We start from the raw sequence: 26925 nt of genomic DNA, 5'->3' as shown, positions 1-26925 counted from the left end.
CCTTTCCTGATGAGACACCTAGGATAAGAACTATCTGAACATACAGGTTCATTTAGGCAGTAACGACAGTTATCTTATGTCCATGGCCAGCATCAGGCATAATGAACACAGGAAGCAGATACTTGTTTCATTTTTGACTACAATAATACCCCCCAGAAATGCAGCTGCAGCCCGCTACAATTTCCAATATTTGATTCATTATATAGGGGTCTGTCAAACATGTTTATTGCTAGCTGCACGACTGGGAAACTTTCTCACAATAAGTAAAGAATGAGGGCTTAATAAAATGGATGTGAAAGATGGGTCAGCCGACGAGATTTGGATAAACCTAGAGGAAGTTAAATATTTATGCGCTTGTATCTTATTGTACAAGCTGTTTGCACAATGATAACAGCATTTTTGATTCCAGTGCAGAACCACAAATCTCATGCTGGAATCCTCTTAATTGAAACATCACGTTTTCTTTGCTCAGTATAATAACTTTCATTTTAGTTGTTCACTCATGTTATCTAACATTACAGGCCGATTTTATTCAGTTAGCAAAATCTTCATTCTCTATGACATCTTTTTGGAGATTTAAAGAGTTCTCCAGCCATTATAGACGTCAGTGGAAGCAGCATTGTAGCAACAAGAAGGTTGATGGAGATTTGTATTTCCTGCAGTGCAGCTCCACCTAAACAGTTTAGTGGTGGTGGTTCGGGGTGTTGGACCCCTGCCTATCAGTTAATGATGGCCTATCCTGATGCTACCCAAACAGCTGATAAGCGTAGGTGTGGGTTGTTGGAGCCCCACCAATCAGCTACTGATGGCCTATCCTAATGATAGTCCATCATTTAGTAGAGGTTGGGCAACCCCTTTAAAGTCTCATAAAGAGTTTAGACATGGCAGCTATTCTGCTGTAATGTGGCCAGGTTAACCCATATGTTTTTTTTAAATCATCCTGGTCATATCATTGTTAACAAGTTGCAGTACAATTTTTTTTGTATTCAATGGGGCAGATCCAGGGGTGCACTTTATACTGTCCAAAAATACAAATAATAGTTTTAATATTAGAACAACTTACTATTCTAGTGCACGGACCTATAAATTTGGAGGATAGTAAATCATACCGCAGATTTACGCTAAAATTCTACCTGTGCGACAAAAAGTTTCTTTGTGCTACGATTTTGTCGGTGCTCAAAAAAAAAATGTCTAGTCTAAGTTTATACCACCACCACAGCCTATAAGTTGGTGTAGTTTCACTCCAAAAATGCATTAAAATGTTGGCACATTTTTGGCGCACGGCCCTTTCCCAATAAGCCACGCCCCTTACGTGTGAAGCTATGCCTCCTTGTCAGATGAAGCGTAAAAAGCTGAGAAAAGTGTGTAAAACAGTTGGTAAATGTGATGCAAAGCATGCACGGTAGTTTTTTGTCGCAAAATGCACCCAAAGACAATAGTAAAGTCAATAGTAAATCTGCCAAAGTGGAGAGCTGGTGGCACAAGGTGGGGAGAGAGATGCTGGCACAAGGGGTGGAGATGATGGCACAAGGGTGGAGAGCTGCTGGCACAAGGGGGGAGAGCTGCTGGCACAAGAGGGGGAGAGCTTCTGGCACAAGGGGGAGAGCTGCTGGCACAAGGGGGGAGAGCTGCTGGCACAAGGGGGAGAGAGCTGCTGGCACAAGGGGGAGAGAGCTGCTGGGACAAGGGGGAGAGAGCTGCTGGCACAAGGGGGGCTGCTGGCACAAGGGGGGAAGAGCTGCTGGCACAAGGGGGAGAGCTGCTGGCAGGCACAAGGTGGGAGAGCTGATGGCACAAGGGGGAGAGCTGATGGCTCTCGGGTGGGGAAGAGCTTATGGCTCTCGGGTGGGGGAGAGCTGATGGCTCTGGGGTGGGGAAGAGCTTATGGCTCTCGGGTGGGGGAGAGCTGATGACTCTGGGGTGGGGGAGAACTAATGGCTCTGGGGTGGGGGAGAGCTGATGGCTCTGGGCTGGGGGAGAGTTGATGGCTCTGGGGTGGGGGAGAGTTTATGGCTCTGGGGTGGGGGAGAGCTGAAGGCACTGGGGGAATGGAGTTGATGGCACTGGGGGGAAATGAAACACTTTGGCTGATCACACAGGGGGGAACAAAGGGTGTTGGGGACAGATGGCAGGGGGTCTGATGAGTTTTTATAAAGGAAAACAGTCTATTAATTCATTTTTTATTAGAATACTCGATTAATCGTAAAAAAAATCCATAGAATACTCGATTTCTAAAATAATCGTTTACTGCAGCCCTTCTCACCACACTGCACTGATCTGTGTAATGGCAGTCATGACAGATCAATGACAAAGAACTGCTGTCCCCTCACACTGCAGGGTCTCAATGTTCTCTTGTGTGCTGCAGCTTGACCCTGTCTGCACTCCCTGCCATGTCATCTCTCTCTCCCCTGTCAGCTTTTAAATGCAGGAGGTAGGGAGATTAGTGTAAAGCCACATACATCTCATAGAATGACACTGGAGAGTCAGCACACACGGATAGTATAGACAGGCAGTGAGAGACAAGAGGCTTATATAACTGCGGCTAATCATTGTATACACTTGCCTACAATATATCTGCACTCCTGGTCCTTAAGATAAGGGAGACATTATATCTTCAACATAATTGGTGGGATCCCACGATCAGCTTATCAGTGGGCAGGTGCGGACTGGCCATAGACCCTACAGGGAAATTTCCCTGTGAGACGATGCAAAGAGGGCCGCCGAAGCCCTCCTGATGGCTGCCGGCCGGGTACATAACAATCTGATGCTCTCAGCATTAATTAATGTAGGATCCTCAGGTACTTTTGCGCCAGGCTAGCGGCCGCAGGTGTCCTTTCAAACTCAACTGTATCACCATCTTTAGGATGGTCATACACTTGAGTACTGCAGCTGGGGCCCGCAGTATTTTGTGCTGCACTGTGGTACTTGGTTCTTCTGGGGTGGTATTTTGTGCTGCACTAAGGTTTTGCTGGCCCACCTCATGTCAATTTGGACCCTCCTACAACATTAGGGCCACTTTTAGGTTTGTTTGTTTTTTCCGGGGCCAATTTAAGTACTCAGTCCACCACTGTCAGTGGGGTAACTTTCAAGCATATTGGAGCAATTTCGTTTCCTGATAACCTACAGTGGCATCCGTCAGATTTTCATTGGAATTCTGATGTTTTTATCAGCAAAAGTAGTTTTAGGCAGCGCTATTTTTGCCCATATGGAGGACAAAGAAATTATGTGAATAGTGCCTTAGAATTTGGTCCTCTGGTGTGGACTCCAGTGGTATGGAGGGGGCAAAAGTGGTTATGTACATGGTGCCTCTTCCACCTATGCAGCCCCTTATGGAGTTTGACGGACTTCTTCAAGAAGGTAACTTTTGCCTTTTCTCAGAGAGTGGTTCTTATGAATAGGTCTGAAATCATGATAATGCCTGACGATTAGTGTTGATTGAGCACCAAAGTGCTCTGGTGCTCGAGTAGAACACTTTGGGATGCACAATGGAAGTCAATGCAGCGTCCAGATGGTGACCAAAATGGTCGCCAATGCGACTTAGAATTACAAAATGGCGACAAGACTTTGTAGTCTTGTCGCCATTTGCGCCTAGACCCTCCGCTGTTCTGCCTCTTTAAGAAATTTCATCCAGCAGACACATGCTGCTGGGTGAAGATCCGCCCGTCTCTCACACTACCCGGCATAGAGGGTGGGCGGGGCTTGTGTTCCCGCATCTTGTGCTCCCGCTTCCAGCAATTTCCCGCTTCCCGGCCATCGCTCGCTCAGTCACTGCCCCTTCACGTGTATTCTCTACTGCACAAACAACGCTTGTTTCTGTTGGACGGTTGTGAGTCTCCTCCTGTGTCCTGCTCCCTGATTGGCTTGTGAGTGTGGTGGGCGGAACAAGCGTCGCCTGTGTGTTGTCCCAGCTGGGGTGCACATAGATCCTGAGAATGGAACTGGCCATGTTGTGTGCTGGGGAAGTGTTTGCTGTGCAAATAAAATTACATGTTCTTGTGAAGGGACGTGCTTGTAGCGGCCTACACGGTGTATATTGACGCTGACCAGTCCAGACAAACCTTTATCTTCAAAATCTTCCTCTTGCCACACTGCATCAAATTGACGATGTCTGCTTGCTGTCAGTGAATGCAGATGCTCATGCTTACATCCAAAACCTGCAATCCAGTGGAAAATGCCATGCTTTATCTACACTGATACATTGTAACAGAACCTCAGCTGTAATAAGTAGAAGGTTAAGATAGTTTTAAGTGTCCCAGTGGCTGACTACAAGCAGAAAATTTGAAAATAGTGAGGTAGTAACACACAGTAACTAAACGCATATGTACAGAGGCTGAAAACCCATCCTGGTGACAGAGCTATGGGTTTGTTACAATATGTCAGTGTAGCTTGGTGCTGTACTCCTGGTTGAGGGTAAGAGGGGTTGTACCCCAGCGCCTCTTAGTGGCTAAAAGGTTGGAGAGGAGAACATAGCATCCAAATCTAAATTATGTGCTTTAGGGCTCATACACACGACCGTATGCATTTTGCAGTCCGCAAAAAATAAGGCTGACATCCGTGTGCATTCCGTATTTTGTGGAAACGGAACAGCTGGCCCCTAATAGTACTATCCTTGCCCGTAATGCGGACATGTTCTATTTTTTGGCGGAACAGAAATACGGAAACAGAATGCACACAAAGTAACTTCCTTTTTTTTTTGCGGACCCATTGAAGTGAATGGTTCCGCATACGGTCCGCAAAAAAAACAGAACGGACACGGAAAGAAAATACATTCGTATTGATTCTCGAAAAAGCAGACAAGCAGCGGAGGCCTGGAAGCAAATGAGCCAGGACCCAGCACCTAGAGATTACCAACGCGAATCTGGCTAGTCTGACAGGTCATGGAAATGATTGCACAACCCCTTTAACTGTGTGGGCTACAGCTTAGAAAACCCCATGCTCCTAAGCATCCCAGCCATATTATATGTATTTTAAATTTGGCGACTAAAAATTTAATTTGGCTCCTAAATTTTTCAGGTTAGGAGCCAATGTAATACAGGGATATACATAGAAGCATTGCGGTTGGAAAGGGGAGGGGCCTGAGAGCTGTCAGCAGGGATCTGATTGGTGATGATGTCATCATGTAGTTCACAGGAAGTCAGCAACATGGGAGAGCTCTGGGCTGTTTGTCAGACTTGAGATCACAGGATCCAGGTTCCAATTATGAAAAGGTTCAAAATCTATGGATGCAACTGAGTTAGGGTGTAACAATTTACACTGCTAAAATATTGATGGTGAGTTAGCATTATATGTAAGAGTAAAAAAAATACTGGAGTGCTTCTTTATGCTTTTCAGAGAATTCTGGATAAAATAATAAAATATTTCAACTACATATTTCACTTTCTTAATTATACAATTCCTGATAGTGTACCTGTAAAGGTGTTCCAATGATAACATACAGGCCAGCTGGGAACTTCTATTTTCTTCAGATTTCTTGTAGTACCCCTGGAAATCTGTCAGGACACTACATCCTGTGCCGATGCCAAGGAACAACAAAAATGGTTTAAAGGGAATCTGTCACCCCCGATTTTGGACTATTAGATACAGTAATACATGCATAGTACTTCAGATGAAGACCCCAGATCACTATTTTTTATTTCCTACTGCCCCCATTACTCCGCTGTCGGCACTCAAAGCTGCTCTGAAATACACAGTCCGGACTGCTGTGCCGTTGTAACATAATGGAGAGGACTCGTGTGCATCTGCACAGCAGTTCTGACAATGTATTTTACTGAGCCCTGACAGTTAGGGAATGGGGGCCAGTAGAAAAATAAAAAATAGTGATCTGGACTCTACTGTATATCTGCAGTACGTCTCATGTATTACTATAGAAAGTGGTCCAAAATCGAGGTGATAGATTCCCTTTAAGCTTGACTGCAACTTTAATAGATTAGTTACAGTCATTGTATGACCAGGACGACAGCCCTCAACTCTAATTTTGTCTAAAGGGATCAGCAGCTAATGCTGGGTTCACATCTGCATTGTGAATTCCATTTTCTGTTCTTTCAGAAATAAAGCTGTGACAGATCACACAATGAACACAACAGCACCCAACAGACCCCACTGATGTATAATGAGGTCAGTTGGATGCCTTCATGGTGTCCATTGTTTTAAAGGAATAATTATTGCTGTAGGCAGCTCTTTTCTGTTGAATGTGGTGGAATCTGCAAAGAAGGCTCAGAATGGAGCCTCTGACACAGATTTGAACACAGTTTAACTGTGGCTATAAAATCTTTTCTCTTTATTAAATAAGGCATACTATTTGAATGAGTTTTATGGAATATGATATTTATAGACAATACCAGACACCTTGTAAGTGCCTGATGATAAAATGTACTCTCCTCCCACCAAGCACCAACACAATGAAAATTATATTTTATTGTGCCTTAAAGATATAATATTTTGTACTTTGAATTCATACATTGTATTTCAAGTCTGCAAAAAGACAATGGACCATTCTTACTTAATACAAAAATCAATAGACAACCTTTGTTCTTTTATTATATATACACCGCTGTGTAGTGGTTTACATATCCTGTATAATGTAATGACTCTGAATACCTTCAGTAGAACCTAAAGGAAAAAAGATTTGTTCTAACAATGATACAATTGTAGCACAGACACACACACACACATATATATATATATATATATATATATATATATATATATACATATATATTGGGATCCATGTGTACACAGGTTGACAATGACAGATTTCACAGAATTCTGCTGTTTAAAAGTCCAACACTGTTTATTTTCCATCCAAGTTATACAGTCACTTGAGTGAATCCATGGCATGAAAATAGAACATAAACCGCAAAACAATAGTCCTTGCCCATGTGGACACTAACTAAGCAGTGGGCTTTTCTAATTTATGCTCTCAGCATAACACAGTGGATTAGGTTTTACACAGCCATAAGGTCATGTTGCTTCTAGACTTTTGACAATGAAGGCGCATTTCAGCCCTATATTTATCCCCACATTAATGAGCCCAGCATTTATACATGGGATTACTTCAGTCTAGGGGAAAATATTGTACTGGAGTTGAGAGGGAATGGCAGGTCCCTCTACCAACCTAACCACTATTACATAAAAATCCAGATCCACAAAATGCTTTATATCAAAGTGCCTCAGCTTTCCTGAAAACACTCAGCTTTACTGGATTCTTTTACATCACTATATACAAATACACACATACTAACTAGGGATGAGCGAATCGATTTAGAAAGTAAAGTTTATAATTGTATTGAAAACTGGGTGAAGGACCATGTCCAGAGAGTTGTTGTCAACTCTCTGTACAACCTAAAGGTTCAGAGCTGGATTTACTATTCTTCTTTTTTTTTTTTTTTCATGATATACAGGATGGGGTTAATGTAGTTGCTGCTATTTTTGCAGATTACATCAAGCTATGTAACATAGTGCATGAGTGTTTGGCCATACACTTGACAAATGATGTTCAGTGTGGTTAAAGGGATTGTGCCAACATTCAGTTTTATTTTAAAGTCTAACTTTCATTCTTTTTTTATTTTTGTAATGTATAGAGGCAGTGATACAGACCATTTTTGTAATTTACTTTAATTACTGAAATCTTGCTTTTGTATTAGAAAAATAGGCCCATTTTGAGCCTTAGCAACGCTCCTCTGTCTTCTGTTTACATAACTGTGGAGACACTCTCAGCACTGACTGTTATGTAAACATAAGACAGAGTGCGTTGCTAAGGCTTAAAATGGGCCTATTTTTCTAATAGAAAAGCACGATTTCAGTAATTAAAGTAAATTACAAAAATGGTCAGTATCACTGCCTCTACACATTACACAGATAAAAATAGAATGGCAGTTACACTTTAATATAACTCAGTATGAAAAACTATTTGTAACTGTAATTTAGTTTCTGTTACAAAAATGCTCCAGTTGTGAGATATTCTTTATACTTCATTAAAATTGTACCTTCTGAGGTGGTCACACATTCTCACTTCCATCCCTCAACTGCCACTATCCATATCTACTGTTAGAAGCTGTGACAGTTACAGAAATTAATTTAAAAATTCCTTCTATTTAGTCTTTAGAAGAGATTTCTGTGGGTGGGGTTACGTAATTAACTTGTATTAGTATATAAATGTCCCGTGCCAAAACAAAAACGATGGTGAAAAGCTGTTCCATATAAAATTTCCTCAAAATTGAAAACAGGTTCAGTTTCAAGAGGCATCAAGCAGGAGTGAACTGGGAACTTAAAGTGGCCCATGTTGTAGGCAGGTCCAGATAGACAGAAGGCAGGGCCAACAGTAATGGGAGAGCCAACACAAGTATGTGAAGCCAACACAAGTAGGGGGATCAGCAATACCATAATGCAGCACAAAGTACCACCTCAGCAGAACCAAATACTACAGTGTGACACAAAATTTTACCCCTGTAGACCTAAATACCACAGTGCAGCACAAAATCCTGCCCTGGCAGAACAAAATAGCCCACAGAATCTGCCCCTCTATGTTGGCTATATCATCTACCACGTTCTGTGTTCCTCATCCTACAGTTATCTTTAATTAAGAAATGGAGGAGGCGCTGAGGAGGTGAGACCCAGGCCACATCACCAGGCCACCTGTACCGTCAGCATGATGTTTGGTCTTTTAGCGCCACCAAACATATGGAAGAATGCAGCACTACATAGCTATTACGTTTCCTTTCTACATCTTCTCTTTTTGGCCCAGACCTCCACGTTGACTACTTTTAACAATGTCTCATATCTGACACAGACATCCTGGATTCCTCACTTTTGCATACACCTCCCCAACTTCTTGACAGAAACTCTCCATCCTGGTGCCCCAACACTGTCACCCTGCTTCTACCCCAGAACTGTGCTTCCTACTACTCCTAAATATTATACTGCAGAAAAAATAGTGGCACCAATAGTGATAATGCCTCACTATAGTGGCCCCACTAGTAATAAGCTGCCCCAGGATGACTTCTGTAGAAATAAAGCCCCACCACCAACCGACCTCCCGTAGTGCCCCCAGTATTCATAAAGGCTCCTATAGTGCTTCAAATAGTAATAATTCCCCCACTAGGTCACACTTATAACAATGACCCCTGTAGCTTCTAAAGAATTAAAAATGTCCACTATAGTGCTCCCAGTAATGCCCCCTATAGTGCCCCATTAATACCATCTCTAGCACCTCCAGTAGTATGTTCTCCAAGTGTCCTAAGAAAGTTAAAAACAAAACATTAAGTGCTGCCATCTGCAGTAGCGGCTACAGGTGCTATGGCCTATGAGGGTGAATATTGACTCCCTTGCCCCATCACAGTATTCAACTTTAATCCAAATGTCAGCTTTAAACCACTGGCTACAAAATACCTATAGAGTTTTTTGTGCTGCCTAGAAGACTTAGGGTACTGTCACACTAGCGTTATTCTTTTCAGTCATTGAGTTACGTCCTAGGGGCTCAATACTGGAAAAGAGCTAATCAGTTTCATCCCAATGCATTCTGAATGGAGAGAAATCTGTCATCAGTTTAGTCACTGAACTGCGTTTTGGACGGAGGAAATACTGCAGCATGCTGCGGTATTATCTCCGTCCAAAATTCCGGATCAGTTGCCGGAATGCCGGATCAGGCATTAATTTACATTGAAATGTTCTGCGCAGACCGGTAAAAAATAAAAATAGAAACGGATCCGTTTGTCCGTATGACAAACAGAGAGACGGATCCGTTCTTGCAATGCACTTGTGATCTGCATGCAACCGGACAACATTTGTAGACGGATCCGGATGCGGATCAGTCTCACAACTTGTGAGACTGATCCGCATCCGGATCCGTCTACAAATGTTGTCCGGTTGCATGCAGATTGCCGGATCCGTCTGGCAGTTCCAGCGACGGAACTGTTTGCCGGATCACTCTGCCACAAGTGTGAAAGTAGCCTTACAATATTTAGGGGTCGCTATTTTCTTTTCTCCAGAAAATCCAAAACCAACTGGCTGTCTTAAATTATTAGGGGCTAATCCAAGCTTGTCTTTTGTTCAATTTTAGAGCAGAATTATATGACCCTATCCTGTTCTTGTTATGAGGTTTTCACAGGCGCATTGCCTGGATCACCATACACTTATTATACTCTACATTCCCAGGGGTCATTTATAAAATATACTGAAATTGAAACTGCTGTTGACACTCTTCACAGCTAATTAGACAACACTTTTTACATTGAAAGTGTAAAGTGTTAGAGGTCCAAACCACGTTTGTTGCTAGTATGCTAACATACTAATAATATATGAATGAATCATGCATGAAAAAGGTCATGTAAGGATATATATATATATATATATATAACTTATTGCTGTACTGTGACATCATTGTGCACATTTTGCTTGTGCTGAACCTTAAATATGCATAATGTCCCACTATTGTAACATCGCAGTGTGCATGTTCTGAACGTACTACTGAAGGTGGTCATGGTGGAGTGGTGCCCCATTACAATTATTGCTATGGGTCCCCATGAGACATTGCACAATCTGAAAAAGAATTGAAGGACACTTTAGCACATATCTCTTTAACATAATAATCATTGTATATTGTTTTTTATTCTTAGGGTGGCAAATCATACACAGGACCTTGCGGTGGACGAGATTGCAGTGAAGGATGTCAGTGTTACCCAGAGAAAGGAAGCCGTGTAAGTACTGATTTGACAGCATTTTGTCATAGCTCTTACTTATCCATGCCTTACAGTCTGTATATGTTCTTTTTAATTTTTTTTTGTTTAAACCACTAACTAAAAACATAAGAAGATGAGTAGGAGAATTGTTATGGACACTTTCGTCAGGAAATCCATCACGTTTTAACATTGTCTTCGGCTTATCACTTAATGGGGTTGTGCCACCATAAATGTTTTAAAAAAATATATAATTAAGCATAAAAAACGTATTACTTTTGTAATATATTTTCTGTCGCAAAAATTCTCCAGTTGTGAGACATTCTCTTTACTTAATTATAATGGTGCCCCCTGGTGTTTAATCTGTATAGTAATGTGCACAGCCTTCTACTGAGCTGGTTGCACAATGCTCAATTCCAACCTTGAACGGCCACCAGTCATATCTACTGTGAGAAGCTTTGACTGTCACATAGAGCTGCAGCAGTAAGGCCACATCCCCTGATAGAGGGACAGCTGTAGTAGGAAGGACATGCCCCTTGAGCCGCCAGCCTGAAGACAGTCTAGCAGAGCAATTGGAGCAATGAATGGGGATATCTCTAGATTCATGTGAGGTATAGGGATGGTTCCATCTTTATTAGAAAGAGATGGTCTTGTCTGTATGTCTGATTTAAAAAAATTATTATCAGTCAAGGCATAACCACTTTAAATAGTTTTTCCGTGAGTTTAGTATTAATGGTCCGTCCTCTGGACAAGTCATCAATATACAGTATGATTGATGGGGGTTCGACTCCTGGCACCCCCCGATTATCAGCTGTTAGAAGAGGCTGCAGAGCTCTGTTGAGCACTGCAGCCTCCTCACAGCATATGAAGCACAGCACCATACCTTGTATAGTGGCTGTACTTGAATGGAACTGAGCTGCACATAGGCCTGTAATAAACTTGACGTCACAGGCCTAGGAAGAGGCCACAGCACTCACCAAATGGCGGTACAGCCTCTTCAAACAGCTGATTGGTGGGGCCACCAGGAGGCAGCCCCCCACGATCAGATATTGATGACCTATCGTGAGAATAATTCAATATTGAATCCCTTTAATGAGCATCTGTCATGAGGATTAACCCTATTTTACCAGGCAAAATGCCAAGTAAAGCTGACATGCTGATTAAAGCCATACCTTTTCCAAAGCCAATCCATTCTAGTGTTCTGGAAAAATCTTTCTTTAAAATAATATGCAAATTAAGGTATAAGTGAACTGAGTGTATGCACTAGTCACTCAGTGCACCTAAGGCTTCGTTCACATCACCGTTCAGCCTTTCCGTTCTCTTGCCCCGTTCTCGGGGCAGGAAATCGTAAAGGACGGATTCGGCACATAACTGAGCCGAACGGAGTCCACGCGCCCCATAGACGATAATGGGGTCCGTTAGGTTTCCGCTCAGAAGAAGATTTTTGAAGTGGAGACAAAAGTCCTGCATGCACAACTTTTGTCTCCACTCAAAAATCTTCTTCTGAGTGGAAACCTAACGGACCCCATTATCGTCTATGGGGCTCGTAGGCTCCGTTCGGCTCAGTTATGTGCCGAATCCGTCATTTCTGTTTTCCTGCCCCGATAGGCTGAACGGTGATGTGAACGAAGCAGTGCTGGACACTCCCCCCTAGTGAACAGAAAGTTTTTGAAAAGTTTTTGAAAAGCTGAATAATGATATTCTGCACTGCAGCCTGCGATCCCCTCAAGAGGGTCAATCTTCCAAAACCTGAAAGGTTTATTGTCACAGGAACATAGAGAAGCAGAAAGGCGTTAGGAGGGAAGTGTAGGAAATTTCTTTAAAAAATTACGCAGCTTCATAGTGCAAATCCTCTCTAGCTCGGAAATTGAAACAATAATGAGACCCATTACTCTTACCCAATGGTATTTAACTGAGCAATTGAAAGGCACGTTAGGTAGGCTGAAACAACAACACTAACATAACACCCTTATTAGGCTGAAAGGTATATAACCCACCGAAGGCCCTCGCTGGATTAAGATGTATGTGTAACATTCAGACAAAATGCTTTGGTCATGGAAAGTTTCTATTGTTCTTCTATGCGCAGGACATGTTTCTATATGTTTTAATGATAGTTGTACGTTTTTATGTACGATGTATCATGTCTCAAATAAAAATATTTAATAAAAAAAATTAATGATATTCTGCACTGTATTGCTATATTTGCCAGAGAATATACATTCACTAAGGCCCCTTTCAGACGGGCGTCGCGGGAAAATGTGCGGGCCCATTTTGCGGACGTGTGACTAGACCCTTAGGCCTCCTGCACACGAACGTGTGCGCCCCGTGGTCGTGCTGCGGCCCGCAATGCATGAATGCCGTCCGTGGAGCAGCCGCAGCGGATCGCGGACTCATTCACTTTAATCTTTTTGCAGAATGGAACTACGGGATGAAACTCCACAGAAGCACTCCGTAGTGCTCCTGTAGGGTTCCGTTTCGTGCTTCCGCTCCGCACCATTCCGCATCTCTGTATTTGCGGACCCATTGAAGTGAATGGGTCCGCATCCGTGATGCGGAATGGCCACAGAACAGCGCCCCCGTGTATTGCGGATCCGCAAATGCGGTCTGCAATACGGCAACGGGAAGCACACGTTTGTGTGCAGGAGGCCTTAGGGTGTGGTCCACAAGTTTAGGTTTCTTGAGGCAGATTTGGAAACCAAAACAAGGAGTGATTTGAAAAAGAGATGTAGTCTATAACCTTCATACATGCTCTCCTTGTAGGACCCACTCCTGATTTTGGCTTCCAGAAGAAACCTGACCGTGTGCCCGTACCCTAACATTTCTGAGGGAGTAAAAGTATAAAAGTAATGGCCACGAGTTCAGCTTTCATGACCAGTTTTGGAAGCCAAAACAAGGAGTGAAGACAAAAGAGAAGTAGTCTATAACCTTCATACTTTCTCTTATTTTATGACTCCTTGATTTTGGCTTCTAAAATGCATCAAGAAACCTCATCATGTGACCGTACCCTTATATAAAAGTTGGGGATAATTTTAATACCTACTACTACTGGAAAAATTATGCGTGCATACAGAATCCAAACATGAATTTTACAGAATTTTGTGAACTCATCTTTGTATTAGGGTACGGCCACACATTCAGGTTTCCTTGTGCACTTTTGGAAGATAAAATCAGGAGTGGATCATAAAATAAGACAAAGTATTAAGGACAGATACTAGTTCTCATTTTTTTTTTTTCATTTCTGGTTTTGTCTTTCAAAACTGCATCAGCGAACATGAATGTGTAGTCGTAACCTTAAAGGGCAATACATTTTACCCAAAATGGTATGGAGGAGCACTGACAGTATCAGAAAGGCATGCATGTGAAGTCTTCCACTAACTTTAGAACATGATCTTTACTGAACTATTACAGTGGTTTCCCAAAAACAGCACCTTTTTTTTAGCAAGATGTTACATGTTGGGCAATAGGAAATTATAAGATACCCTACACACCACTTTTTTGTGATGGTTTTTAAGGTTTTTTGCTCCCTTGTTTTGTTTCTTGTTTTTGCTATTTTTTTTCTATCGTAGCCTACTCAGGGTGTGCATTTCTTCAGATATTTTCCCATAGACTTCTTTTTAGGGAAAAAAATGAAAAAATGTTGTGCATGGCTTTCATGGCATTTTCTACAAAGTAGAAAAAGGCCAGAAATCCGTAGTGTGGCAGCATCCTTACTGTGCAGCCTTTGATGATAATGATGACTCTTGAAATCTTAATTCATGTGACTTTAATAATGTGAAGCCTTCATAAACATTCTAAGGCCTCATGCACACGACCGTTTTTTTTTTGCGGTCCGCAAAACGGATTTCCGTTGTTCCATGATCCGTGACCGTTTTTTCTTCCGTGGGTCTTCCTTCATATTTGGAGGATCCACGGACATGAAAAGTGAAAAAAAAAAGTCAAGTTTCCATTGAAAATGATAGGAAAAACGGACACGGATCACGGACACGGATCACGGACGACTATCTTGTGTGCATCCGTGATTTTTCACGGACCCATTGACTTGAATGGGTCCATGAACCGTTGTCCGTGTGAAAAAAATAGGACAGGTCATATTTTTTTCACGGACTGGAAAAACGGATCACGGACGCGGAAGCCAAACGGTGCATTTTCCGATTTTTCCACGGACCCATTGAAAGTCAATGGGTCCGCAAAAAAAAAACAGAAAACGGAACAACGGCCGCGGATGCACACAACGGTCGTGTGCATGAGGCCTTATTCTAGAATGATGTTACCATCTTCCTTTTTATAAACTACACGTAGGTGACCTATCCCTGAGCCATCTATCAAGATCAGTTCCAAACACTCTTCCAGTTCCTTCTACAAGGAAAGAAGCCAGTAGAAATGTTTCAGTGTTATGCTATAGGCTGACACTTCTATGTATATTATACATTTTCAAATTTACCATTTGAAAGTCTTTTTTTCATATCCTAAATTTGTTTAAAATCATCCTACACTGAGTAAGTGGTGACAGGCAGTGGGAGTCAACGCCGTACATTTATTCTGATCCCAGCCATTTAACCCATGTGATGCTGAGATAAATAGCAATGACGCCCTTTGCTCCTGATCAGCCCACCAAAGGCCCCCTGGCCTGTCCTATGTGAATCACAGTTAGGCCTCTTTCACACGAAAGTGTGCGCTCCGTGGCCGTATTGCAGACTGCATTTACGGATCCGCAGTACACAGGCACCGTTCCGTGTGCATTCCGCATCATGGATGCAGACCCATTCACTTTAATGGGTCCGCAAATCCGGAGATGCGGAATGGTGCGGAACGGAAGCACGGAACGGAACCCTATGAGTGTTTCCCTGGGGTTTCGTCCCGTACTTCCATTCCACAAAAAGATAGAACATGTCCGCGATCCGCTGCAGCTGCCCCACGGTGGGTGTTTGTGCATTGCGTGGCCACGGGGTGCACGCATTCGTGTGCAAGAGGCCTTAGGGTTTAGGGGCCATCATCATCAGTAACAGAAGGGTCCCCACACATCTAATTGACAGGTCATAAATGCATCGTGTTAAGTTAACCATACACTACAGTCTGTATACAGAACTCCTAGTAAGGGTGGATGGGGCATTGACTGCCAAATGTAAGACAAGAATATAGATGGGTCTTTCTTTATTGTGCATATCTATTAGGGCATGATTGCAAGGCAGTTCTTCATCTCCTCTCGAGCTCTTCACATTGTCCTCTTGGCAAAACTTTACAGTAGTTTGCTTCACAGAATAAGCAAATATTTAAGAATTTTTAATTCTTCCATGAAATATTATGACATTAAATAAGCATCAAAAGTGAAATACTATTGATGTCAAATTGTTACAAGCTATCCCACTTACTTTGTTGAGTGCAAGTTCACATGAAGTGCAGCATTTTGGCATGTGAACAGTTTTTATGCATGTTAATGTTTATTCAACTGTGCAGTGTTCTCTAAGACAAGGTTATTTCAGGAGAACATTTACTAAAACTTTGCTCTATAATGATGCCTGCTCTTCTTGTATGGCTTAAATTATTGCCTGTTCTACATTCAGATGTTGTTATCTCAACTAGACTTTTACAATTCATCAGGACTGGGAATCAGCTGATATTGCCAGCAAAGATGCTGGTGGTCAGCTATGTGGAAATGTAGTAGGCTGGGTTCACACGGACGTTGCGGGTGCGTTACAGGAACATGCACGATTTTTCCCCGCGAGCGCAAAGCGTTTTAATGCGTTTTGCACACGCGTGATAAAAATCGGCATGTTTGGTACCCAGACCCGAACCCGGACTTCTTCACAGAAGTTAGAGTTTGGGTTCAATATTCTGTAAATTTTATTATTTTCCCTTATAACATGGTTATAAGGGAAAATAATAGCATTCTTTAATACAGAATGCTTAGTAGAAGGTCAATTGAGGGTTAAAAAAAATAAAACAAAAGAACTCACCTCCTCCAATTGATCGCGTAGCTGCCGATCTCCTGTTCTTTCTTCAGGACCTGTCAAAGGAGCTGTGGTGACGTCACTGAGCTCATCACATGGTCCATCACCATGGTGATGGATTATGTGATTTATCATGTGATGATCACAGTGATGTCACCACAGGTCCTTTGACAGGTCCTGAAGAAAGAACAGGAGACCGGCAGCTACGCAATGAATTGGAAAAGGTGAATTAATTTTTTATTATTTTTTAACCCTCAATTGACCTTCTACTAAGCATTCTGTATTAAAGAATGCTATTATTTTATAATCATGTTATAAGGGAAAATAATACAGTGAATAGACTTTCATCTTAGCAACCATGCGTGAAAATCGCACCGCATCCGCACTTGCTTGCGGATGCTTGCGATTTTCACGCAGACCTATTCACTTCTATGGGGCCTGCGTTACGTGATAAACGCACAATATAGAGCATGCTGCGATTTTCACGCAACGCACAAGTGATGCGTGAAAATCACCGCTCATGTGCACAGCCCCATAGAAATGAATGGGTCCAGATTCAGTGCGGGTGCAATGCGTTGACCTCACGCATTGCACCCGCGCAGAAATCTCGACCGTGTGAACCCAGCCTTACGTGGAGTTCATTTAAATGAATGGGGGCCATGTGAGCCACATAAAGTCCTCCGGAGCAGGAGTCACTATTTCTAGCTGCCTTGGTTTATACAGGGCGATTTTAAAGGTGTAAATTCACTCTGTGTTCTAGTAGGACAACTTCCAAATAATATTTAGCTCTGTAGACATCTTACAGAGAACACAATTGGTAATTTTCCTTCTCCAGACAGTTGATTCTAAGTTACATTTACACATTATGGGGGAGATATGCCAATAGGAACCAATCCGATTCCACCTTTCATTTTTCAGAGCTTCTTTGGAAAATGAAATGTGGAATCTGATTAGTTGCTATAGGCAAATAAACCAATTTTTATTTACACCAGTTTTGATAAATCTCCCTTTATATTTTTTTAAATAACCTACAGTGGTTGATTTGAAAAATGTACATTTTCGTTATTACAATTTTCATATACCGTATATGCTTCCATTTTCAAATGCAAATGTGATCATAGCACCATCTTCTTTAATAGGAAAAGTTAAAAGCATAACAACAATGATTTTTTCATGTCTTAAAGGGGTATTCCCATCTTAGACAATGGGGGCATATAGCTAGGATATGCCCCCATTGTCTGATAGGTGCGGGTCCCACCGCTGGGACCCGCACCTATATCGAGAACGGAGCGGGGAGCGCTGTGGCTGAAGGACCCCAGATTTCCCGGGGTCAGTCCACCACCAAGAGCTAATCCCCGCCTTTCCCATAGAAGTGAATGGGAGCGTGCCGCGCATGCGCGGCCCATGCTCCCATTCCTTTCTATGGGGCAGACGGCAATAGCTAAGCCAGCACTCGGCTATTTTCGGCGGCCCCATAGAAATTAATGGAGGGCGGCTGCGCATGCGCAGTGCGCTCTCCTTCACTCTCGGGGCTCCGTTCTAGATATAGGTTCGGGTCCCAGCGGTGGGACCCGCACCTATAAGACAATGGTGGCATATCCTAGTGATATGCCCCCATTGTCTGAGATGAGAAAACCCCTTTAAGTCTTTCACACAAGGAAAACATCATTGTGATTACAAGGAAGCTTGCAAATTTTAACAGCAGTTGATTCGTACACAGTCATCATGGGGAAAATGGCTATGTTTTTCATTTACTTTTCTCTGTATTTTGTACATTTAGTGTCCCTTTAAATAGGGCTACTTATATATGAAAACTAGTACTAATCCTAGGCAAATATGCTTCAGTATCCAGTTCCTCTAAATTACCTTTCCAAAGTTCATTCCATAATCTGAAAGAAAATCAAAGACACATTTTCAAGAGCATGTTTTTGGTCTGTCGGCACTTTAGAGTTAAAGGGGTATTCCCATCACAGACAATGGGGGCATATCCACCTCTGGGACCCGTACTTATACTGTGAACGGAGTGGGGAAGGTGATGGAGGGCTCACTTGTAACACCCCGGAGTGGTGTTACTGCTCCTACACCCTGCTACTATCTTTAATGGTCTAACATAAATGTCATGTATGTATTTCTGTCCAGGTCCTTTATCATCGTGCAGTAATATAACCGTTCTATGTATCTGTTTTTACATGTAATATGCCTGGTTCACCAGCAGGTGGCAGTGCAGTTGGCAGAGCTATCGGTAGAGAGAATGGAACACACCATTCAATTCTCCCCCCTTTGGGCAGAAGTGGGCCAGTCCTGCTTCCTGCTGGAAGGGTGGGGCAGGAGTTTCCAGTTAACTCTAGTTCTAAGCTAGACAGGAGGTGTTTGTGAGCAGGGGCACGCTCAGGCGTGCCTACGCCAGCCAGAGCACCCTAAGCTTTGCTGGCCATGAAGATGACGTCTGGAAGCCATAGGGGCCAGAGGAATAGTTCTTTGACAGTCGACGGCACCCCATCCAAGGATACCAGAACAGACCTAAAGTACAGAAACCAGACTTAAGCAGTTTTTAGTGCAGAACAGAGTAAAAAAGTGATGTATTTAACCACTTCACATCCGGGCCATTTCCCCCTTCCTGACAGTCATTTTTTGCAAATCTTACATGTGTTACTTTATGTGGTAATAACTTTAAAACGCTTTTACTAATCCAGGCCATTCTGAGATTGTTTTCTCGTCACATATTGTACTTCATGACAGTGGTAAAATTGAGTCAAAAAAATACCAAATTTACAAAAGATTTTGAAAAATTTCCAAATTTCAATTTCTCTACTTTTATAATAGATAGTAATACCTCCAAAAATAATTACTTTACATTCCCCATATGTCTACTTCATGTTTGGATCATTTTGTGAATGTCATTTTATTTTTTGGAGACGTTAGAAGGCTTAGAAGTTTAGAAGCAAATCTTGAACATTTTCAGAAAATTTCCAAAACCCACTGTTTAAGGACCAGTTCATGTCTGAAGTCATTTTGTGAGGCTTACAAAATAGAAACAACCCAAAAATTACCCCATTTTAGAAACCACACCCCTCAATGTATTCAAAACTGATTTTACAAACGGTGTTAACCCTTTAGGTGTTCCACAAAAATTAATAAAAAATGGAGATGAAATTTCAGAATTTCACTTTTTTTGCATATTTTCTATTTTAATAATTTTTTTCCACTAACAAAGCAAGGGTTAACAGCCAAACAAAACAATATTTATTGCCCTGATTCTGTAGTTTACAGAAACATCCCCTATGTGGTCGTAAACTGCTGTATGGCCACACGGCAGGGCACAAAAGGAAAGGAGCGCCATATGGTTTTTGGAAGGCAGATTTTGCTGAACTGCTTTTTGACACCATGTCCCATTTAAAGACCCCCTGATGCACCCCTAGATTAGAAACTCCAAAAAAGGTACCCCATTTAAGAAACTACACCCCTCAAGGTATTCAAAACTGATTTTACAAACTTTGTTAACCCTTTAGGTGTTCCACAAGAATTAATGGAATATGGAGATGAAATTTCACTTTTTAATCAATTTTTTCAGTAACAAAGCAAGGGTTAACAGCCAAACAAAACTCTATATTTATTGCCCTGATTCTGTAGTTTACAGAAACACCTTATATGTGGTCGTAAACTGCTGTACGGGCACACGGCAGAAGGAGAGGAGCGCCATGTGGTTTTTGGAAGGCAGATTTTGCTGGACTGGTTTTTTGACACCATGTCACATTTGAAGACCCCCTGATGCACCCCTAGAGTAGAAACTCCAAAAAAGTGAAACCATTTTGGAAACTATGGGATAAGGTGACAGTTTTGTTGGTACTATTTTAGGGTACATATGATTTTTGCTTGCTCTATATTACACTTTTTGTAAGGCAAGGTAACAAAAAATAGCTGTTTTGGCACCGTTTTTAGTTTTTGTGCTATTTTTATAGAGCAGGTTGTTACGGACGCGACAATACCAAATATGACTACTTTTTTGGGTTGTTTGTTTCAGTTTTGCATAATAAAGCATTTTTGAAAAAAATACTTTTTTTAGTGTCTCCATATTCTGAAAGCCATAGTTTTTTTGTTGTTTTTTGAACAACTGTTCTATGTAGGGGCTCATTTTTTTCGGTATGAGATGACGGTTTGATCAGAAGCTGATGATCTATCCAGAGGATAGATAATCAGTTTAAACAGACTGCAGAACCCCTTTAAGTTTTACACAATAACAGCATTTTTGAAACCCAAAAAATGATATTTTAGTGTCTCCATATTCTGAGAGCCATATTTTATTTAATTTTTTTGGGTGATTGTCTTAGGGCTTGTTCACGCAACCGTGTGAAGCCCGTGCCCGTGCTGCGGACCGCAAATTGCCTTAAGGTCATACAAAATCTCTGGGGGACATTTAACTTTATTTATTTTCACTATTGATTTCTCTTGACATAGTAGCCCCAGTTACAGGGGAAATACACCCCCCAGAGAGGCTGTACAGCAGAATACAGCGCTGTACAGCCTCAGTGCAGGGCTGATCGAGGTCTGTGAAAGACCCGACAGCTCCTGCACTCTACTAGCCTCGGCAGTCACATGACCACCGGGCCGAGACAGTAAGAGCATAGCGCTTACTGATCTGTATACACAGCGCTCGGTGAGCGCTGTGTATGCAGCGATCTAGATGGCAGGGACACCTGGGAACAGTCCCTGCTTTCTCTCTGGGTTGCTCTGCTGTCACTGACAGCAGACAACCCACTCTGCAGCTGCATGATTAGCGTGCAGCTGCGATCTCTGAATGGACATTCCAGAACGTCCATTCAGAGTTAAACATCCGATCCACCCATAGGACGTTTAAATCCTATGGGCAGATATGAAGTGGTTAAGCAAGCCTGTCAGTATAGCAGAGTTATTGAACTTGCCTGCCAGTTTATGCCAAAGCCTGCTGGAACCAAGACAACGCCTGCCACTTGTTTGGATGAAAGTTTATTCAAGTAAAGCTGCTATTGAACTTAACAACAAGATCTGAACTCAAGTTATTTTTTGCTCATGCCTCAATTGTTCCCCTTTTTATTGCTACGGAGCCAAAGCCTGGGGTCCCGCTGTATCCAGGTACGAGCACCGTGACACATAGAGACATATAGGCTGCACTACACCACTCGGCATTCCAAATAAACCTGGGACGCGATAGGGCCCTGGGGGGGGGAGCGTGTTGCACACTGCGCATGCACAGCTGCCCTCCATTCATTTCTATGGGGTCGCCGAAAATAGCTGACTGCTGGCTCAGCTAATTCCGTCGGACCCATAGAAATGAATGGGAGCGGTGGCCACGCAAGCGCGGTGCATTCCTATTAGCTTGTATGGGAAAAGCACTTGGCGGTGGCCAGACCCCAAGCCACCACTCTCCGTTCTTGGCGTAGGTGCAGGTCCTAGAGGATATGCCCCCATTGTCTGTGATGGTAATACCCCTTTAAGTGCTTGCTACTTTTAGAGTAGGTATTCTAAGATACAAAAACATTTATGTTCAGACAGTTAATAACTCTAGTCATAAAGAGACATCTCACTTCTCCATTCACAAGAACACAAGCCATTACGTGGTAGAGACTCAAAATAGAATACTCCATAGCTTCTTTAAATATGTTCTCCTAGAACAGACTAACAAAACAAGGGAGGGAGTAGGCCATGTATAGGACCTCTGCTGCCCTACACATTTTACCAAAATATGTGCCAGAAAACTTGTACACCAAAATTCTATGTTAGCCCATTGCTGGCATAAATTTCACTTTCTGCTGCATAGACATCCTGAAGATGCGCCAAAATTATTACAAGGCATGTGTCTTTTTTTCATTTTGATGCATGCTAGCTTTTTTATTTTTTATTTTTAAGAACTGGGGTAAGAATCGTCACTCTTAACTGTGTCATAACCAGTGGATACACTAAATACCATTTGTAGCACTTCCTGTGGTGAAAAATGATTCTTCCTTCCAGTTATTAAATGTGTTTTCTTTAATATTATGGTCATCAAAAAGTCTTTCTTATTATTATTTAAATAGCTAAACTTCAACATGGACTACTAAAAACTGATATTCATGAATTTGGATCTTTAGCTTTCATTCTTAGGGTACTTTCACACTTGCGTTGTTGGATTCCGGCAGGCAGTTCCGTCGACAATCTGTATGCAAACGGATACCATTTGTTGTCATCCGGAAAAACAGATCCGGTATTTATCTTTTTCACAGACCGCAAAATCAGATCCGTTTTTCCGGAACACTTTCAATGAAAAATAATTCCGGCAAGTGTTCCGGAACCGTACAGTGACTGAACTGAAGACATCCTGATGCATACTGAACGGATTGCTCTCTATTCAGAATGCATTAGGATAAAACTGATCAGTTCTTTTTTCCGGTATTGAGCCCCTAGGACGGAACTCAATACCGGAAAAGTTTAACCCAAGTAGCGTTTATCTTCTAGAGAAAGTTACTACAAGGCACTTACTAATGTATTGTTATTATCCATATTGCCTCCTTTGCTGTCTGGATTCATTTTTCCATCACATTATACACTGCTCGTTTCCATGGTTATGACCACCTTGTAATCCATCAGTGGTGGCCGTGCTTGCATGCTATAAAAAAAAAAGAACCAGCCTATGTGCGCTTCCATGGTTTGAGAGACGCAGACATTTTTTCCTATAGTGTGCAAGCATGGCCACCACTGATGGATTGCAGGGTGGTCGTAACCATGGAAACGAGCAGGGTATAATGTGATGGGGAAATGAATCCGCTCAGCAAAGGAGTCAATATGGACAATCACAATACATTAGTAAGTGCCTTTCTCTACATGATAAATTCCACTTGCTGAAGTGACAAAACCAATTTAAACTACTAATAGCCTTTGCAATGAATTAAGAATTTGACAAAGCTTCAATATTTACTGCCATTAAAAGATAATGAACACTTTTTTTTCAAACTAAATAAGTCTAAAATACTACTGATTCATTTTATAATGTAGTATTCTTCTAAATTCCACTTAATCATGCCTATAGGCAGCCAGGATTGTGTGATGGGGAATGTGAAAGATATTAAGTGGTAAATGAATCGTGCTAATTGTACTTAATTGTCAAGTAGTTTCCATTTTTAAGTTTTATGCTTAAATGTCTTAGACCTATTATAATATGAAGAGTATGAATTTTAAGTTGAATTAAGAAAGAACTGGAGTTTTTTTTAGCTCTGTATCAGAAAAGCAGAGCTCTGATCCTTATCAAAGTAAAATATTAAATTAATAAGAACAACATTTCAGAACCTAAAATTAAAATGTTAAACTTTACACTATCCCTAAGCTGTTCTTATTCATTTGATAGCAGCCAACTATTATCTCTCCCAACTCCCTCTAACAAATTCAGACTGGCTGAGTTTTTTCAGGGGGATGAGGGGGATTGGATTCCGCCAGCAGTGTCTTATCTCTCTGATGCACAAAGTACTGGATATGTGTAAATCTAACATACCTGCTATTTCCATGATGACAGTGGGGCCACCCCCATACAATTTAGACTGTTGGCCAATCTGTAAAATCAGTGGGTTACATTGTTATAATATGTATGATGATCTTTTGGCATGTACTGATTGCAACACATTGCAACTACTGTACTTTTCTTAAATATATTTAACATTGACACAAGCAGCAGTATATACTTTGCCTAAATTTTACCCAAATGTATTATAATTTTCTTTAAAATGCCATTAACATCCAGGACTGTACATATGAAATACAGAGAAGATTTAAAGGGGTTTTCTGCTTGTAGCAAGTTATCCCCTTAAATGAACAGAGCGGCAGGGTTCCAAAGTTACATAAAAAAGAGAAGGAAAAGGAGACAGGAGGCCACGCCTCGTGTGTGTGGCTGTATGACAGTTTTACGGCACTATATACAAGAAGCGCTTGCCATTTATTGTTGTGTGAAGCCACAACAACTGTATGATGCTTTTGCTGGTATTCTCCCGTCCAGCATGCGGGGTCCTGTACTGCTGCAAGTTTTTCTGAACCTTTTTTAGCGGCGCTGAAAACAGGAGGCAATGTTCCGCGTAATTTTGTATAAAAGAAAGTAGATTTTTATTCTTTAGTCAACGCGTTTCAAGGGCGCACAGCCCTCTTCATCAGGACAATAATGGCATACCTACTTTCTTTTATACAAAATTACGCGGAACATTGCCTCCTGTTTTCAGCGCCGCTAAAAAAGGTTCAGAAAAATTACTATTTTCTATCTCCAAAGGGTTCCATAGTTAGTGAAGTACAGTGCTCAGCTATGGTATTTCAGGAACTCCCATAGAGATGAATGTAGTGGCAGGAATGGCAGTGTGCATGCTAGACCTGTGCTCTGTTCATTTCAGGGGGCGTATGTTCTCGTGCTGTCCTCTGGATAAATTATAACTTGTTACAACTGAAATGCCCCTTTAAGTACACAGCAAGAATAAACTATAAAAGCAAGAAATTACAGTAAACATGAGTGTAGGGAATGCACTTTTGATTTTACACAATTGAACTACAGCTGTTTTAGCAATGCAGTTTAAAAATGCTTTCTCTTGTTAGATTTGTCCAGTTTTACACAATTCAGTATTTAGTTACCTGGTTTGTATTGAGTGTCCTAGGTGTAAAAAAGATGGATAAAAATTCAACCAAAAAAGTAGTAAAGCAAAAATTAGATATTAAAATATTGAGGTTTATGTGATGGTCATAGAAAGTTGTCTTGGGAACACTTGTTTTGTAAAAAAAAGGGTCAAGATTAGTTAAATTAAAAAAAATATTAATTTGGCTGCTTTCACACTAGCGTTTTTACTGGATCCGGCAGGGCTCAGCAAAAACACTTCCATTACTGATAATACAACCGTCTGCATTCGTTATGACAGGATCCGGTTGTATTATCTTTCACATAGCCAAGACAGATCCATCATGAACTCCATTGAAAGTCAATCCGTTTTCTCGACACAATCTGACACAATTAAAAACGGATCCGTCCCCATTTACTTGCATTGTGGATCATAACAGAGCCGTCTTGCTCCGAAACCCATGACAGAAAGAAAACCGATTGCTGCGGTTTGCTCTCCGGTATGGGAACGCAACCAAACGGCACAGAATGCTTTTTGGAGCATTCCGTTCTGTTCAGTTACGTTTTATCCTCATTGACAATGAATGGGGACAAAACTGAAGCGTTTTTCTCCGGTATTGAGATCCTATGACGGATCTCAATACCGGAAAATAAAACCGTTAGTGTGAAAGTAGCCTTGCTCACCTCACTAATTTGCCGCTGTTGCCATTCCAATGCTATTCCATTCCCCCCTGTTCATTACTTCCTGGTCCTGACTTGACACACAGGAAGTGGCTAGAAATCCCTGCTCAGTCAATCATTAGCTGAGGCCGAGACCTAAGGGCATTATCCTGGCAGTCCCCTAGTTTTCGCCACCTAAAATTTTTTTCTTCGCTGCAGGGGAGTCACCAGGCTGCTACCTCTTAGAATAGTCCCTGTGTAGTTGGCAGCTGACCCTTGGGGATATTAGATTCCAGTGTGGGGCAATGAGGGAACAGGTAATACTCATAGTCAGGAAACAAGCTGAGGTAAGGGCAAGCTGCTTTAGTACATATCCGTAAAACAAGTACAAGGTCAGGTCAGTCAGTTGAAGGTCAATATAGTGAACAGGCAGAAGTCAGGGCAGGCAGCAGAGGGTCAGAGTTGGTAAACAGACAGCGTTCGGTACATGAGCAGACAAGCAGGAAAGCATACCTTCACTAAGATTTGCAAGCTAGAATACCTAAAGCTCTGGCACCTTCCCACTAGGAAAGGTGCCTTAAATACCATGAGACAGCCATCCATAAGCTGAGGAAGAATTATGACATGTGTGTGCTGACCCTGTAGGAGCCAGCAAGCCTGGGCACCCTATGGGAAGAGAAACTAAGCTGAAGATGAAAGTGCAGGCTGTGGCCTTCCAGAGGAGCACAAGACACCAGTGGTCCAGTGTTCTGTGAGTGGGTTATAAGAGAGACAGAATGGGCAGGGTGGGTAAGACAGCGCCCCTTCCCACTCGAGAGAGCGGAGTATCAGTGGGAAAGGGCTGCAATACTAGCACATTAACTTTTGCAATTATGCTATATTTATGTCTTTGAAGACACTGAAAGATACATATAGATAAGTCTATAAGCTATGTATAAATATCATACTTATTTAATTATGCTACTGTACGAAAATGGGCTTTTAATATGAAATGTATAAATGTTGAATTGTTTTTAAATGTTTCAATAAAAAACTGTTGGATGTTTTTAGG

The 26925-nt window shown here is 41.8% G+C and overlaps 1 protein-coding gene across 1 annotated transcript in view; it reads left to right on the top strand.

Moving 5' to 3' along the window:
* COL4A2 (collagen type IV alpha 2 chain) overlaps nt 1-26925 on the top strand; it is a 294339-nt gene that overhangs the window by 44575 nt on the left and 222839 nt on the right. The window contains exon 4 of the mRNA XM_040425227.1: nt 10614-10694. Coding sequence (XP_040281161.1) covers nt 10614-10694 — 81 coding nt within the window. The remainder of the gene's footprint in view (nt 1-10613; nt 10695-26925) is intronic.

The sequence above is a fragment of the Bufo bufo genome, chromosome 3, assembly GCF_905171765.1.
Source record: "Bufo bufo chromosome 3, aBufBuf1.1, whole genome shotgun sequence".
Taxonomy (NCBI): domain Eukaryota; kingdom Metazoa; phylum Chordata; class Amphibia; order Anura; family Bufonidae; genus Bufo; species Bufo bufo.
This window is presented reverse-complemented; position numbering and strand designations above follow the sequence as displayed.